This window comes from Argiope bruennichi, chromosome X2, assembly GCF_947563725.1.
Source record: "Argiope bruennichi chromosome X2, qqArgBrue1.1, whole genome shotgun sequence".
Lineage (NCBI taxonomy): Eukaryota > Metazoa > Arthropoda > Arachnida > Araneae > Araneidae > Argiope > Argiope bruennichi.
In genome coordinates this window covers 22,633,818-22,652,886 of record NC_079163.1, presented here as the reverse complement: position 1 = coordinate 22,652,886, position 19,069 = coordinate 22,633,818, and the positions used below count along the sequence as shown (strand labels likewise).

General features: G+C 32.0%; 1 protein-coding gene across 1 annotated transcript in view; it reads left to right on the top strand.

Annotated features, from left to right (window-relative positions):
• Window positions 1-19,069, top strand: part of LOC129959942 (protein unc-13 homolog D-like) — a 277,136-nt gene that overhangs the window by 168,856 nt on the left and 89,211 nt on the right. Inside the window, exons 11-13 of the mRNA XM_056072858.1 lie at window positions 3,001-3,104; window positions 11,824-11,947; window positions 16,702-16,826. Of these exons, the coding sequence (XP_055928833.1) occupies window positions 3,001-3,104; window positions 11,824-11,947; window positions 16,702-16,826 (353 nt within the window). The remainder of the gene's footprint in view (window positions 1-3,000; window positions 3,105-11,823; window positions 11,948-16,701; window positions 16,827-19,069) is intronic.

Sequence of the window (19,069 nt, the reverse complement as noted above, 5' to 3'; positions counted from 1 at the left end):
GTGATCTAGTTTCCAGCAATTAAAAATTAGTAATAATATGTGAGATCACTCTTTCAAATATTTATTCAAAATAGAAAGCCCTTTAAAATTTGCGTAACAGAAAATCTTTCCTGTCAGGGAATATCAGCATAAATTTCATCGTTAAAATGTTTCTTAGTGAACAGCGCATAAAAATGGTATTTCTAAACATACATTTTATGGTAAAAAAAAAAGTTTCCCTTTATTCTTTTTCCTATTTTGCCAAATATTTTGATAATACCCTACTTAAATCTAAAATACCATCTTGATTTAATGAGTTCTTTGAATTTATACGAGACATTCCTGTTGTGCATATTAATTCTTTTACATCTGTAACTATAAATCAATAATTTTTTTATATTTATTCATAATAAATATGTATAATGTTAATAAAAACAAAGCACGAATTTTCATTTGGATATTTGGGTATTTTCTATCAGTCATTTTTAAAAATTAGTGACATTAAGACTTTTATTAAAATTCTTTTCTGAAATTTAAATTCTTCTCTAATAACCCTGATAATTTTTATTATTATAATTAGTTATTATATTATTTTTGCTTTTAATTAATTATTATTACTTATTAGTATAAGCAGAAAAAGAAAACTTAGAGTCAAGAACATTCAACAGAACATAAGCATATGTTTAAAATAGTGTTCAAATTTCATATTAAATATGTTAAAGAATGGAATTTGAAAATACAACCGAACGTAAAAAAACATCTACCGAACAATAATTTCATTTGGAAACCTATTGAAAAAGTTTTGATGCAAAATATCTTTGTACAGGATGCGATAAATCAAATTTGGAAACGAAAACACAAAAAATACGCCACCAATTTTGGAATCGCTTTCCCGGTTTTGATAAAAATAATAATATGCAAGGATAGAAGAGTAATAATGAAAAGACTATTAAAAGAAAAACTAATACACCTTAATTAATATGTTAACTATAAATACTTTTAGTGTCTGACATGACTGAATGCAACAAAAGTCTTTTCGATAGCTTTCTAAACTAGTCATAAGCACTATGTTTTTAGAAAATTCTCTTTTCCTGTGTTAAAGTTTTCTTATTTTGGAGTTGAAAAATCGATAATTTAATATAATTTTTTTCATTTTTCCCTCAAAAGTATAATTTTGAAATTCCTTTACTTTTATAAAATAAATAAGTTGAGGTAAATGAACTTATGTCCTACTCACGTAAGTTGTTGCTTGGACAAGTTAAAAACAGAAAAACAAAGCTTCTCTTGACAGTTCTATCGAAATTATCTAATCATAAAATGTAAATTGAAAACTAAAAAACTTTAGAAACAAAAAAAACCTTTTTTAAGTTATTTTCTTGAATTATTTTTCTATAAAATAATTTTTGAAATTCTGCCTTTTTATACCCTATAAACGTGTGATTTTTAAGACTAGTATTTATTACATTTATTTGTTTTATTTATGTTAATTATTTATATTTATCGTGTAATATCATGCCCTATACTTGCTGAAAGCCAGTTAAATTTACATATAATATGCTTTTATTAATTAAAACATTTCGCATGAGAAGCAATGTTTCAAACTTTTAAACTGATTTAATTTGTAAAAGATTTCTCTCTTCTTACATACTAATACAGGTGGTTATCAAAATAATGGAAACACCTTATATTCATAAAGAATCGATTATTAGTATGATGTAGGACCGCCTTTGGCATGTAATACAGCTTGAATTCGCCTAGGAATCAATTCATTGTATTGAATAGTGTTTAAAGGAATATTCTACCATTCTTCCTGTAGATCTTGTAAAAGTTCTGGGAGAGACGCCGGTGCAGGATATCTATTCCGTATTGAACGCTCTAAAATTGACCATAACGGTTCAATTACATTGAGGTTGGATGACTGTGTGGGCCAAGGCAGATGTTTAACTTCATCCTCGTGTTCATCAAACCATGATTGGACAAGTCTAGCTGGATGGATAGGTGCATTATCATCCTGGAAAATTCCATCCCTTGCAGGAGACAAAATTTATATCACAGGATGGACCTGTTCAGCTAAAAATTTTCTATACTTTTCCCCAGTGATCTTTTCTTTCAGGGTTACGATTGGTCCTGCAGACATGGCTGCCCATATCATGAAAGATCCACCTCCATGCTTGACAGTTGGAAGGAGACAATCACGATCATACGCTTGTGCAGGTGTCCTCCAAACGTGCACCCGTCCTGTTGTAGGGAAAATTGTGAAACACGATTCGTCAGACCATATTACTTACTTCTACTTATCAATCGACCAGGTTTTGTGAGTGTGGTACCACTATAGACGACATTTACTATTATCATATGTGATAAGTGGCTTGGAATTGCTGCTCTGCCATAAATGCTCTGCTTATGAATGTGCCTTCTAACTGTAATCACTGACACTGGAGAATCCAGATGGGGATTGAGTTTTGCGGTCACTTTTGCTGCAGTTGTTCGCTTTTTAGACATTAAAAGCCGCTTCAATACCCGTCGGTCTCTATCACTGAGCTTCTCTTTCCGACCCCTATTTTGCTTTGCCGAGCTTGTTTTGCCGCACTGTGTGTGTGTGCTGCCATTACTTTTGACACCGTACATTTAGAAACGCATAAAATTTGAGATGTTTCTGTCTCACTTGCTCCATATAGACGGGATACTACAATTTGGTCTCGTTGAAAATCTGATAGGTCTGACATTTTACGCTTTTGAAAAAAAATCCAAGAATTACAGACTTCACTACACATAATACCAGAATATAGATATTGCTATTTATAAAAAAACTGATGGCTATTGTTATATTTTAATGCTCACGAAGAGCATTCAAAAATCCCGTTATTTTGATAACCACCCGTATTATTTTAGGTAATTAATGGTTATAAGGATGCATGTAAAACATCTGTTTTGAGAAAAATTTTGGATTTTTAAAAAATTTGAAATAAATCTCGTACTTTTTTATTCTGCTACTAAACTAGTGTAATCTCTCCTTTCCAGGCAAATCCGTCCAGATGGACAGGTGTATTGCCAAAATATGCAAAAGTCATAATTAATGCACATGCTCAGTTAGGAGGAATCAGTAGACTAGAGAATAAAATATGGTAAGAATTTTATTTATTACTAGCCGCCTTTGGCGACCAGCCGGTTCGCCAATCTTAATGTTCGTTTAAATTTTAATAATTAAATAGGTTTAACCGGAGTTTAACCCCCTTCTTCGCCAAGTTGCGATAACGCACCAAAGCTGGCAATCTTTATTATGCACTATAATTGAACATCTGCTTCTTTGCTTTTGAACATTTCGCAAGGCCGTTGTTTGCGATTTTTAAAAATTTCGCCAAGCAGGGGATAAAACTTCGGTCGTACCATTAAACATTTTACGCAATTCCAACTTTAATAGATTCTTCAGCAAAATATTTTAAAACTTCAAATTTTGATAGTCATATAATTCACTCATAATATTATAAAGGCCTTCAGTTATTGCGTGATATATATCTCTCTAATTTTCTGTTACCCCTCGTAGAAATTATGCTTTAAATTACAGTGTAAATGATTAATCTGCAATTAATATAATATTTTTTACTGAAACAAAGCATTTTTTTTAATAATATGATTACTGATAATAGAGTCACTGCGCGTTTAAACTTTATGGTCACTAAAGAATATCTTTCTTAATTTATGTAATATCTCAAGAATTTGTCAACAAAAATTTCTCAGATTCATCATGAACAGATCGATTCATTAACAATGTTTAATTTTAAATGCATCAAACACTAAGAAAATAAAATGAATCGTTTAAAATAATTGGTCGAAAACAGGTTTAAAAAAATCTACTTAAAAAACGATGTACTTAAAACTATAAGCATATACAAAAAATATATAACTAACATAAATACATTTTACTTACAAAAGCATGCAACTAACCTAAAAATAATTTAAATCGTCCGTTGGTTGTCATGCCAACAATCAGAACAATGCGCATGCGTGGATTTTCTTCGCCAGTTACGTCAACGCAAATGCGTAAATTTTTCTACGCCAGTTGGGGTAACGCTACGCAGATTAGACATTTTTAATTTCCTTTATTCTGTGTTATTTTAATTCAAAAGTACTTCAGAATGAATGTGAAACATGGATTAATTAACAATGTTTAATTTTAAATGCATAAAACATTAAGAAAATAAACAGAATCGTTTGAAATAATCCGTCGAAAAATGTTAACCCTAGCCTAATTACTGTTGGGAGAAAAAAACAACTGATGCCTTACTTATTTGGCGATGGGGAAAATGGAAGATTTTTTTGGCGGAAAAGTGGGCGTTGGGAAAAATGAAAGATTTTTTTGGCGGGAAAGTTAGTTTTTAATTAATAATGGACTACCCCTAACATTTAGGGGGATGAAAAATAGATGTTGGCCGATTCTCATAGATACCGGATAAGCACAAAAAATTTCATCAAAATCGGTCAAGCCGTTACGGAGGAGTATGGCAACGAAAACTGTGACACGAGAATTTTATATATTAGATTATTATGTAAAGAAAATGAAAATCTGAATTTATTTTTGCAGTGATTCTTCATCCTTTACATTCCTGTTATGTTATTTGACATGTCTCTTTAATAATCAATAGGTGCCATCACTTTAATTCATGATTAGGGTTTATACAAAAACCGGTTTTCGAATTCGATATTTCCAAAAAAACCGGTTTTAGCCGGTTTTCGAATTTTTCTCAAAAAAGTAGAATAGGGGAAAATATTTTACTTAATTTATATAAAATAACAAAAAACGAATTCAATATCAAAGTCAAAATATAAAAAACAAAATTAAAGATTACATATACATATTACTTACACAAAATAACGAAAACTCAAACAGAAATTTCAAATAATATTTATATTATTTTCACTAATTTTAATTTCTCCTAAGAAAATAGGATTTTAAAAAACATAAAATATCCACTAAACGGTGGCTAAGTCTCGTTTTTATTTTGGATACAATATTGCCTAAAATTGAAAATATTCGTTCACTAGTTACTGAGCTTGGTTTTATAGTTTTCATGGCTTCAAATAACAAATCTAAGTTTTTTGTTCTTTTATTCGTTGCTTCAAATAATGAAAATTCAGCATTCAGTGTCTTTGGAATTGTAAGTTTTTCTTCAGGGTTTTCAAGAAACTAAATATAAACAATTATATTATTTCCGACAATTATTTTATGAACTTCTTTCAAATGAGTATGTAGATTGCTCGTAGATGATCCTTTTCAGCTCAACATTTTATTACAATGATTGCAGATTGCCTTGTCTATCCCGAACTTTTTGAAACTATCCCAAACTTCCGACTTACTCATTTATATCTAAAAATGAAATTAAAATTATTGAACAAATATTTTTGAAGTTTATTTTACAATTTTATTACTTTATCTATTAATATTAATGTAATTTAAAATAATCTGATATACACATTTTCTAGGAATTTTGAAAAACAAAACACTTTGTAATCTAATTCTGAAGTTTGCTAAAGGCATAATTTATGTTAAAACGTTGCGAAAGAAAATATGGAATATTTTAACACAATGTGTTTTATTTAAAATTCCATTAAACAGAAGCCAGAACTTCTTATTTTACACTAATTTTTGATAGAAGAAATTTATACAATAAAATTTAAATTTTAAAATAGAAAATACAAACATAAAAATTAAACATAATATTTACATTATTTTTACCAAATATAACAACTTTATATTTTTGTTTCACAATATTAAGCAAACCTGTCGTGACTCGAGACGGATCGGATTCTGAGACCACATTTCGACAGTTCCATTTCATTAAGGGGTGAGACGCGGAACGATGAGCACATTTGACCTTGGATTTCTCGCATTAAATACTTTTTAGTTCTATTTTTTTTTTCACGTATATGTGAGTGTTATGTCATTTCTGACAGCCTTTTATTTTAACTGAATATTTCGTATTGATATGGCTAGCTCAAGTGGGGTAAAAAAGCTTTCAGGAGTGGTACGAAGAAAATTTTATATGATATCATTAAATACTGTGACCAAGAAGCAGAAAACGGGGAATTATTTATTCCTTTCACACGTTCCTCGAAACGAACCAGTCAAATTGTTGACGTTTCTATTAGCACCGACTTCAAACCGATAGGCAAAACATCCGACGAGAAGCAAGAGATGAACTTTATCAAACTTTTGTTTCACCGAGAAAAAAAAAGTGAAAAGGAATGTTCATGAAAAAACATAAAGTGACGAATTCGAGGCGCAACTGTGCAGAGCACAAGCACAAGCCTACGCAACTCGCAACGTTGAAAAAATGTGTTTGCTGCCCGTTTTGCATAGAATGAATAGCAAATCAAATAAGTTTAGAATTAATTTTTACATAATAATAGGAATTCTTAAAACCGATTTTCTTAATTTAAAAACCGGTTTTCGAATGTGACAAACAAATTAACTTTAAAAAACCAGTTTTTTTAAAACCGAGTTTGAAAACTGTCAAACCCTATTCATGATGCACTTACATATTCCTAGGTAGCAACGAGATATAAATACAAATGAATAATTTTAATAAATTAATTCTTATTATTAATAATAATCTGGGCTTTGGCAGGGTTAAAGATCATTTTGAATTTCAAAAATAATTTAAGATTTCGCATAAAAAAGATATAAAAAAGTTAAAAATAAAAATCTATAATCTATAAAGATTATAGATTTTAGAATTTGTTAACAAAATCCTACGGAATCCACTGACATTTCGTATTAATTCTGGGCTAAATGTAAACAATAATATTAAATATGTTAAATAAGGATATAATATATTTTATGAAGGTAAAACTTAGATAAAATGAACCTTTATTTATAAATGACATAATAAGGTAATATATATATTCCTTCTGCAAATTGCATACTATAAAATCGTGAAGTGCAGAAGACAACGGCTGATACAATCAAGTTTGATGAATACAAAACAAGTATAAAACATAACCATACTATGATATTTCAAATTAGATATCCGAAATTGTGTGTGTGTGTGTGTGGGGGGGGGGTGTTTAAACCGACGGTACTCACAGACCTCTGCAGCTTAAACTGTCAGTTGCAAAGCCACCAAATGTTATACGGGGACTATTGACGACATGGACAAAAGGAATCCGCGAAAAAACATTTAGTTCCAAAAGTTGCCGATAGGGAAAATGTGGCGCTTTGCACTTTAAGACAGCTAAAATTTTGCATAAAACACGGTGAAAAATTGCAAAATGCAAAATCCCGATTACATAGTAGACAGCAGCACCAGTATTTTGAGTTATAAAAAAGAAGCGGGGCATTGAAAATCATTTCTAGTATCAGTTGATTTGTAAAATGCGTCTCACTTTAGCACAGCGTGCATTACTTGTGAAGCTCTTTTATTTTAATCAATCCAATGTAGCAGCAGCTCTTTGCGAATTTAGAAATCGAAACAATTTACGTAAAGGACCTCTATCAATTAATGCAGTGAAATCAGTTATTAAAAATTTGAAAAAAATAGGTTATGTCGCAACTCGGCCTGGTAGAGGACGAAAACCGGTATCGGTGGATACGATCACAGATGTTGCGACTGCAGATGAGCACTGCTGTATAATAGCAAAACACACGGGGAATTGCCCGAAAACTGGATGTTAGTGCTTCAACTGTATGGAAAGTTTTAAGAAAAATTCTTCAATTTTATCCATATAAAATTAGTCTTTTGCATGAATTAAAACCTACAGATTATGATCTTCGATTAACCTTTGTTTTGACATTTATTGCCAGGATGGAGGTCGACGAGGCTCGGCCTTGGACAATTCTCTGGAGTGATGAGGCCCATTTTTATTTGATTGGGACTGTTAACACTCGGAATTCTAGAATTTGGGCATCTGAACAATTCCATGTATTTCAAGAAATCCCACTCCATTCTCAAAAAGTAACTGTTTGGTGTGGTTTTAGAGCAGATTTTATCGTCGGACCATACTTTTTTGAGACTATTACCCAAGCAGGACCGCAGACCTGTTCCGTAAACACATAAAGATATCATGATATGTTGAGTAGTTTTACTATCCCACAACTTCAGCAAAGGCAATGCTTAGATAAAATTGTCTTTATGCAGGATGGAGCACCACCACATATTGGTACATCCGTACAGCAACTGTTGCGCCATCACTTTACAGAAGAACGAGTAATTAGTCGCCATTTTCGTACGGCATGGCCACCTCGTTCCCCGGATCTAATTCCATGTGACTTTTTTCTGTAGGGTTATTTAAAATCGAAGATTTATCTTTGTGGAGTCTCGAACTTAGCAGTTTTAAAGGAAAAATTTAACACGAACTATTACTATGAACATGCCTCCTGAAATGTTGCTTTCAGCTATAAAGATTACGGTGTACAGAGTGCAATGCGTAGTCTAAGAAAAAGGAGGTCATATTGAAAATAGCCGATGTCTTCCCCGGGAAAGCAATTCTACTGAATAAAAACACAAGAGTAAAGAATAAAAAGGAAGCCGAATAAAATATCCTCTTTTTTTTTTAAATTTGTATCCATTTACAGAAGTTATTTTTTCGAGTAAACCACAAAATATTCTTTGTAATATTCATTCATTTGTTTACTGTAGCTTTTAAAAATTTTATCGTGTAGTTAAATTTAAAATTTAAATCAAAAGTGCCACATTCCCCCTATCGGCAACTTTGCGAACTTTTTTTTTTCCCATGTCGTCAATAATCCCCGTACAAAATTTGGTGGCTTTGCGGCTGATAGTTCGAGCTGCAGAGGTCTCTGAGCACCGTCAGTTAAAAAAGAGACCCTGTATATATATATATAATGATATTTTTATTTACAAATCTAATTTAAATCTTAATTATTTTTTAATTTTTACTTTCAATCAGCCCATTTTAACTTCATTCTCAAATATTATATTACTCCCTTAATCCTATTCCCACTTTTATTTAATTATTTCTAACATGCGCTCTAGAAAACTGATATTACATTTTTTGAGGCTCCGAGTGAAAGGATGAAAATCCCTATCACCCGCACATATCTTTCAAAGATATCAGAGATTCCTTTTCCTAAGTTTGGACGTTTAAAAAAATCCCTATCAGATTCTCTTAGTAAAATCACTGAGGGGAAAAATTTCTGTCATTTTGCTCTTATATCACGATGTAAACAGACGTCTTTCCATCATCGTTTCTCCCCTGTACAAATTATGGCTCCGTGTAAAATAAATCGAAGTTAAAATTTCAGCAATTTCTTCGTTAATATATATATATATATATATATATCCATACAGTGAGGTGACAAAAGTCATGGGAGAGCAATATCAAGTACAAATCAAGTACAAGTATCAAGTACAAAATATATAAATGGGCAATGCTTTCGCACGGCTCTTATTTGTATTCAAGTAATTCATGTGAAAAGGATTCTGACGTGATTATAGCTGCACAACGGGAGTTAACTGATTTTGAACACGGAATGGTAGTTGGAGCTAGACAGATGGGACATTCTGTTTCGGAAATCGTTAGGGAATTCAACATTCCAAGATCCACAGTATCAAGAATGTGCCGAGCATACCTAATTACAGGCATAACTTCTACCTTAGGCAGCGCAACCACCTGCACTTAATGTTCGAGACGAGCGACGTGTGAGTAGAATCGTCAATGTTAGAAGACAAGTAATACTGCATAAAATAACCCTAAGAATCAATGTGGGGGCGTACGACGAGTAATGGACAATGGCAGCAGAAGACCGATTCGAGTGCCTTTACTAAAGGCATGACATCGCCTGCAAAGCCTCTATTGAGCTCGTGACATCATTTAGACCCTACACGACTGGATAACCGTGACTTGGTCAGATGAGTCATGATTTCAGTTGCTAAGAGCTGATGGTAGTTTCCGAGTGTGGCGCTGACCCCACGATGTCATGAACCTAAACATGTCATGTCAACAAGGCACTGTGCAAGCAGTTGATGGTTCCATAATGGCGTGGATTGTTTTTACATAGAATGGACTGGGTCCTCTAGTTCAACTGAGCCGATCATTGATTGCAAATGATTATGCTCAACTATCTGGAGACCACTTGCAGCCATTCGTGGACTTCTTGTACCTAAATAACAATGGAATTTTTATGGAATATAATGCCCCATGTCGCCGGGCCACAGTCGTTCACGATTAATTTGAAGAACATTTGGACAATTCCAGCGAATGTTTTGTCCACCTAGATCGCCCAACATGGATCCATCGAACTTTTATGGGACATAATCGAGAGGTCAGTTCATACACAAAATTCTGCATCGGCAACACTTTCGCAATTATAAACGTCTATAGAGGCAACATGGATCAATATTTCTGCAGGAGCCTTCCAGTGATTTGTTGAGTCTATGCCACTTGCTACGCTTCACCTAGTAAGAGGAGGTCGTAAGTCTGAAACATCGTAGCATGATCTTGTTTCAGGCTTTATATATTTGTCTAAATTTAGCTTGATTGCATCAGCCGCTACATTCTGTGCGTAACGATTTTATAACACGTATTAACCGAGAGAATGCCAGCCTTTTTGCCTTACAGCAATTATTTATAACTCTTTATCTCGCGTAGAAACATTTATATCACAAGGTATTGAAAGTCTGTGGACCAAAAAACATTATCATGCTGAAAAATAATGATAAATGTTTCCGTGATGAATTTCATTCGCTTGACGCCAGAGTCACAAAACAGAAATAACTAACTGCGCATGTCACATCTACATCCATATATTTTACGCGTTACTGAGACACAACGTTCTTTTCCTCGCGCAAGGCGCGTCATGGCTTCTAATATACAACGCTTTTCATATATGACGCGTGCCCAGAATTGACTCCATTGCTATTATTCTAAAAGTACTCAACGCTTAAAGCAGCGCCATTTTAATAAATAGATATTTTAACACTCAGTGCGTCTTCCCAATCCTGCACCGATCCCGATCCTTGGTAAATTAAGTCAATGCTCGAAAAAGCATGTATGTTAGTTGTGTCGATTATATGTCACTAGGATTAATGACGGTCGAAATAAAGACATACAATCGAATGTGACAAATCACGCTTTTCATTAAGGTTGTCTAATGATTTCTTCAGAAATGATGTGTATAGTGTCAAGTCTTGAACCGAATTCCTTTTATTAACTAAAGAAATAGCAATTCCAATATACTGAAAGCGTTTAGATTATTATTACCATTCAATGATTTAAGCTTCGAATAAATTTTATTCATTCGATAGTTTGCATTCATGATGACAATATAACGATTTTGCGCAGCATTATTATGTTTAGACCTCGCTTAACATTACAAACCGGCTAAAATAGATAAACCTCCAGATATTAGTAATAATGCTAGAATAAAATATGTAGGTTGTTCCATGACCAGCATTCAGCTGTTTATCAGCATATTATCACCATCAACATTATTTTTATTTTCCCTTTGTATTTATTAACGAGAAGAATTCATTTAAATTGCTTTTATATAATCAAAAATAAAATTCGAAATCATATCAATTTCTTTTAAATTTTATTCATCGTTATCAAAATGTGAAGTAGTAATAAAATGAGCATCATATACTGTTTCTGAATTATGTCAATCGATATTAATACATTAAAGCTATCTTGGGAAGCAACTGGATATTACTTACGGTTATCTTTCCTTTTTCACATGAGAAAAATCAATTCTAGAGCTTTCCTTAATAAAAAAAATCAATTCTAGAACTTTCCTTAATAAAAAAAATCAGCCTGAAATATGTTAAAAATCAGCTCTTTAAATATGGAAACTACTATGATGATTTATATTTTTCGTTCTTTGCATAGCAAGTGGAATGCTTACTTTGGTAAACATCTAGAAGTTACTCTTGGGTATGCAGTATTGCTTAAACTTCTTGAAGAGGTTCAAGAAGCCTGGAACAGGAGACAAAGGGATCCTTCTTATTTTGCAGTGAGTATTTATTCTTATAAAAAATATTTAATGTTCTTTTTTATTCTTATAAAAAATATTTAATGTTCTTTTTTATTCTTATAAAAAATTTTAGTATGTTCATAATCGCTTTTCGAATTTCAATGTACATCTAATTAAAAATATGAAATTCCGTGTTTTCGATTAGAAAATGAACGTTAACCCTTTAAAAGGCCATTATTTTTTAGTCATGGTATATTTAAATATTTTTAGAAATGAGATTGGTTTGAGAAAAGTAATTCATTTAGCTTATTACATAAATTTAATTTGATTAATTAATAACCCAATAATAAATCAAAACACATCATTTTGTGTGAAATACTAAATTGCAGCATCTAAGTTTATATTTTATTGAAAAGTTTGTCACAACTTATACCAACGTACATAACTTCATACAAAGATTAATTAATTTGGTGGTAAGCATACTTCCCGTGGCCCTAGAAGGGGTTTAGCGATGCTAGGCTCAATATCTGAACTGCTGTCAGGTGTTACTGGCAGTATAAAATATTCTTCGTATTTCCCATAAAGCAATTTTACATTTAGGTGGGAAAAACATGATTCCACTGTCGTTTAAATAATAATTTGTCATGTCAACACTCAGATCAACCTTCGTATACTCAAATCCAAATACCATTCTCTTGCATATTTATCCCAATCTTTTATTTAAAAAAAAAACGATTCGGATTTTTATTGTTTTACTAGCCGCCTTTGGCGACCAGCCGGTTCGCCAATCTTAATGCTCGTTAAAATTTTAATAATTAAATATTTTATGTAATTCCTACTTTAATAGCTTCTTCATCAAATATTTTAAAGCTTCAAATTTTGATAGTCATGTAATTCACTCATAATAATATAAAGTCCTTCAGCCATAACATAATATGTATCTCTCTAATTTTATGTTAGTTCCGGTAGAATTTATGCTTAAAATCAAAATGGAAATGACTAAACTGCAATTAATATAATAATATTTTTTACTGAAACAAAGCATTTTTTTAATAATATGATTACTGATAATAGAGTCACTGAGCGTTTAAACTTTATGGGCACTAAAGAATATCTTTCTTAAGTTATGTAATATCTCAAGAATTTGTCAACAAAATTTTCTCAGATTCATCATGAACAGATCGATTCATTAACAATGTTTTATTTTAAATGCATCAAACTTTAAGAAAATAAAATGAATCGTTTAAAATAATCGGTCGAAAACAGGTTTAAAAAACTACTTAAAAAACGATGTACTTAAAACTATAAGCATATACAAAAAATATATATAACTAACATAAATACAATTTAATTACAAAAGCATGCAACTACCCTAAAAATAATTTAAATCATTGAAAACAGGTTAAAAAAATCTACTTAAAAAACGATGTACATAAAACTATAAGCATAAACAAAAAATATATAACTAACATAAATACAATTTACTTACAAAAGCATGCAACTAACCTAAAAATAATTTAAATCATCCGTTGATAACGGTTGTCATGGCAAAAATCAGAACGCGCATGCGTGAATTTTCTTCGGCAGCTCCGGTAACGCAAATGCGTGAATTTTTCTACGCCAGTTGGGGTAACGCTATGCAGATTATACATTTTTAATTTCCTTTATTCTGTGTTATTTTAATTCAAAAGTACTTCAGAATGAATCTGAAACATGGATTAATTAAGAATGTTTAATTTTAAATGCATAAAACATTAAGAAAATAAACAGAATCATTTGAAATAATCCGCCGAAAAATGTTAACCCTAGCCTCATTAATGTTGGGAGAAAAAAAAATTGAAGCCTTACTCATTTGGCGGTGCGGAAAATGGAAGATTTTTTTTGGCGGGAAAGTTAGTTTTTAATTAATAATTAAAATTTCAAAAAAGGGACCCCAGGTGCACATTCCCGACCTCTAAGGTATGCATGTACCAAATTTGATAGCTGTATGTCAAATGACCTGGCCTGTAGAGCGCCAACACACACACACACACACACATTGAGCTTTATTATAAGTATAGATTAATAGGTGGCATAAACCCTTAATTCTGGGTTCATCCCCTTTTTATAGTCCTACAAGACAAAAGAATGAATGATTTTTATAACCATCTCCTGAGAGATAATTATAAAGTTCAATTGATCCTGAGGTAGGGATGTTGAAACTTTGATTACACAGAACATCCATAGCATATATGGGCCTGGCCCTATAAATCTGTCTTCGAGCCTCAATCAATATTATGCTAGAAAAGTGAAGACATTTGAGAAACTGAGTGATACTCAAGTGCTGTTCTCGTCAATTAATCGACGTCAAAGCAAAATGGTCAACGAATTTCTGTCTTTAAAAATGAAATTATTTCTATTTTATATATATATAATTTCAAGAACTGGTTTAAATAAGAAGATCTAAGTATAGATTTTAATGATTGATTCGTTTTCAAATTCAGCTACATTTTGAATGTAAAATGTACTTAATACGGTAAATATATATTTGTTATTTCAAATTTATTGCAAAAGCTGAATTTCTTTTCTCGCAGCTAATATCTATCATCGATTAATATATGCTTTTAATTATAATATAGACAGCCTAAATCCTTGTCTTATACAAGCTGGCTCACTAAATCAGCGATTTCAAGCTGAGTTTTGGCATCTCTTGTTTCAAGAGTGCCATTTAGGGCCAAGAGTGCGTCTTAGCTACTCATGCGTCACAGCCCTTTACACGGAGCGTGACATTCATACATCTTCATGCATTCATCCACAGATCGTAATTTAGACCTGAATCAGAGAACTATCATCTCTATCCCAGTGGTATTGTCTCGACTTGGAGGACTTTGTGGCTAAGGCATATTTAAACGTACTCCAGTCACCATGTACAAGGAGAATCTTCGGCCGGCGGGGTTCGAACTCACAACCCTAGAGAGGCGAATCCAACATCCTACCAACCAGGCTAGCCCAGCTTAAGAATGATGTTTTGACATGTAAAGCAGCAACGATCATATTTCGAAGTATATTCAAGCAAAAGTCCAACTATATATAGGAATACAATCGTCCGTGTGGACTTAGAAGATGGTAACCTTTCAAGACGAATTTGTCTTCACTTTAGCTGTCATAAAAAGTTTACAGCATGATAAACCAACTTATAAAAAATAATAAAACCTTGAGAATTGATTAGTGTCAATAAAATTTGCAAAGTCAATAGCTAATAAATCCTAGCTATATTGTTTCGAAATGATGTAGAAGTTGAGAAAATCGAATTCAGCCTTAGTGACGAGCAGAGATGTTAATTCCTCTTCTTATTGGAGTTTAAATGCTGCTTCATTTCATTTTTTTTTTTTCAGAATCAATTTTTGGAAATATTCATTAATGAATATTTTTAAAGACGTAAAGGTTCTAAACTAAATATTTAGGAAAAAACTCGGAATTATTTAAATCAGGAGCGGCTGATAGTTTTTAAAAAATATTTTATAAACTGCTGCTGATTTAAAAAAAATATTACAGATTACACTAACTATTTAAATATAATAAATATATTAAATACATTCTTTTTTTCTTTTCTTTTTTTTACTATTTCGAGTTTTTGTCGATATAAGAGAATTGGTGTTACAACTATAATTTATAGGTTATACAAATTTCTTATGCTCTCGTTATTGGAATAAAATATGCTCATTTCTTACAAGTTAAAATCGCTTTATTAACACAAAGTACAGCAACGAGATATTCACTAACAGATGAAAGGAACACGAACAGAGCTACACAGTAGCGTTTTCAACCTCAGATACTAAAATTCTGACATCATACGGTGATGTAATGGAAGACCAATCAGAGATCGCCGCATCACATCCCTTCAAATTCTCTGTTGCGTAAAAGCTGTGATGCCACAGGTGTAATCATAGATAAATTCGTGAATAAGAAATAATTCAATGGCGTAGCAACAATTGGATTGAATTATTTGGATTTTTCTGGTCCAACAGCCATGGTTTGAACTATGCTACGCGAAAACAGAGGTCAAAGAGAATTAGGAGATATGAATATCAAGTAACTTTGAACTGTGGCCAGGTAACGGATGACGCTTCAGTTGGTAAGTACTACCTTAACATCGATACCAACGTGGTAATGTTTGATCATGTCGAGTAGAAGTATAACAAACTGACTTCCATAAACATTGAGGCTATTCGGTGAAACTGAATCTTTAATTTCTAATCTTCCGATGTCCAAATTAAGACTCGATCAAGTAATGTAGTCAACATTTGAACCGGTTACGAAATGCAAAATTCAATATCGAAATGAAAACCTTCAACCATGAAGAGAAACATAGTGTAGTCTTTGATGGAGTTATCGAGTGTTCAACGTGTGATCTTTCAAAATCGAAGCTGAGATATTTCTACTAGATCACCACATTTCTTGTCCTTGCAGAAACGTCGCTATGACAATTTAATAATTTTATCAGCTTTTTTTTTCACTTGTATATCGCTTTTAATAGCAAAGTAAGGCAAATACTGAGGCAAGTCACTTTTGTATTGGTTCAAACAAGCGAAAAATATTTTGAACTAAATTCCAAACCGCCTACCAATACTAATTTCTGTATAAACTGAGAAAAAAAAAAACTTGAATAAGATAATTATACATTTGACTTGTAAAGTTATTTCAATGGAATAAATCAGCATATTGTTTCTTGTATTCAAATTCTATAAATATCCTGTCATTAATTATACTATAAAAATGCCATTCTTCTCACTGTTAACTCTTTATTTTTGCAGGAACGTTCCTTGATAGAAAGTTTTGACATATTCATCGAACGCTGCTTTACACTTCTATATGATCATCGAACACATTTCCCCGCGTTACAGTTCCAATCAAGAATGAAATTACACTTTATGCTCAAGTAAATATTGAATCTTAATATTTTGTATATGAGTGTGCGTGTTTGTGTGATTGAAATTTTAATAAAGTTCTTAGGAGAAAAAAATATTATCGATTCACTTTTGAATCTCTCATCCAAAACTTTAATAACAACAATGACTTATAATTGTATTTTTTTAAAAAGGTAATTTCTAAAGGAAATGTAAATGAGAGCAGAAATTTTTTAAAAAAGGGAGTTTTCAAATGGAAAGAAGCGAATATTCAACTTTTCAACTAAACTTTATTTCTCCTCTTTGATGACTTCCTTCTGAACATTTCTTAGCTACTTGAAAAAATATGGATATTCATGAACAGAAGTTTTCATGCAAGCACATACGTCACGATTGATATCTGAAGCATATTTATTTCTACCTCCAGAGAAATGAATTGAAAAGAAAGGAAAATTGAAACTCAGCCTCTCCTGTAAAATGGAGAAGTGAATTGAAAAGAAAGGAAAATTGAAACTCAGCCTCTCCTGTAAAATGGAGAAGTTGAAATAAATGCTTAATCTTAAAACGCACCACTACGCCTATTTTTTACATTTACAGGTAATTTGAATAAATTGTTAACGTGTTAGGTAATTTGAGCGTTTTCTCAAAGTTGATATAAATTCAAAGTAGTATAGCATTATTTCTCCTCTTTAATAACTGTCTTCGATGCATTTCTCAGCTACTTATCCAATGAAATGAATGAATTCTACTTATCGATTTCATGAAAGTTTCATGAATAGAAATTTTCATGCAAAGACTTATTTTGAATTTGAAATATTTTTTGAATTATTATTTGAATTATTTTAATATTTGAAAAGAAACAACTGAAATGGAATATCTCGAATAATGGGCAAGGTCAAATCTAAGGAAGTATAACCTACGTTTATATATATAAAGTATAATTTTTTAAGCAGAGTCGTGGCCGAAGAGAAAGAACACTTTGAATTTTTAACTTCGTTTTATTTTATCTCGGGAGGCATGACTTATGTACAAGCAGCACGGACAAAACACGTCCGTTCACAGTGCGGCACAAGAGCAGAAGAAACATTGAGGAGGGAAATATTTTCCCAGTGCTTATATACAGTGAGATTTTGATAGACATTTCTCTACACGTGTCGATTTTGGAGGGGGGGATCTAGGTATCTCTTAGAAGAATTTATTTAGATTAGCAATTTTTTATGTCTTCACTCGGTGTGTGGGAACCGCTGACTTAAGCATTTTTACAGAGCTTTCTGTAGCATTACTTAAAAAGGTAAAAGTGTAATGGGATCAGGAAATAAAAGAATATTTTAGACTGAATTTGTTATGGGCTAAATTAAGCTGAAAGTTAGGAAATTAATTAGAATTGAAATTAGATTTTAAAATATCATTGTATATATATATATATATATATATATATATATATATATTATATATATATATATATATATATATATATATAATATAAATTTTTTGAGTAAATTCGAATAAGTTGTCAATTTTTAAAGTACCTTAAAGGCTATCTTAATATAGCTGACTATAAATTCGAGGTAAGTTTTAAAATTTTATGTTTCTATCATCGGCATGAATTTGATTGCTCAGCATTTAACTAAAATATGCACAATTCCATAGCTAGCAATTTTGTGCTTCGTTTTTGATTGGGAATTTTAAAAAACTTAAAGAACTATGACAAAAAACACTGGAGGTACGAAAGAGTATGGCCCTCTCCCGTTCGATATATAAAAGTATTCATTGGAGGGATTTTGCAGAAGAAATTCGGGCAAACATTTAAAAAAAAATTTTTTTTCAAGGCTAGTAACGATGGTTTCAATAACAAAACTTCCAGCTTGAAAAAACTAGATAAGTGGTCTTCGAAAAGAGCCATCATTTTTAGATCCTAAACGAGGAAAATAAGCTGACCCTCTCGTACGGTAAAAAAATAAAGAGTAATTAAAATAAAATGATAGCTTGTTGAAGTAGAGGCCAATTTGCGGACTGGTTTGGTTTAGTAATATTAAGGTCCCATTTCAAAGAGGACGACACCTGAGCTGGCACCCCCTATCCAAACCTCCATACCACACCAACGGGATGAGTTTGGCCTTGGCGAATTTAACGTGCACCAGACCCGCTTAACGACGGCTGTTTGGTGCAATCCGGTCTCGAACCTAAAGCTCTCCGATCCCGTAGCTGAGACCTTACCACTAGGATACCACAGTCTCAGACAACCGTTGGATCTTAACTCTAGTTTAGTACATGT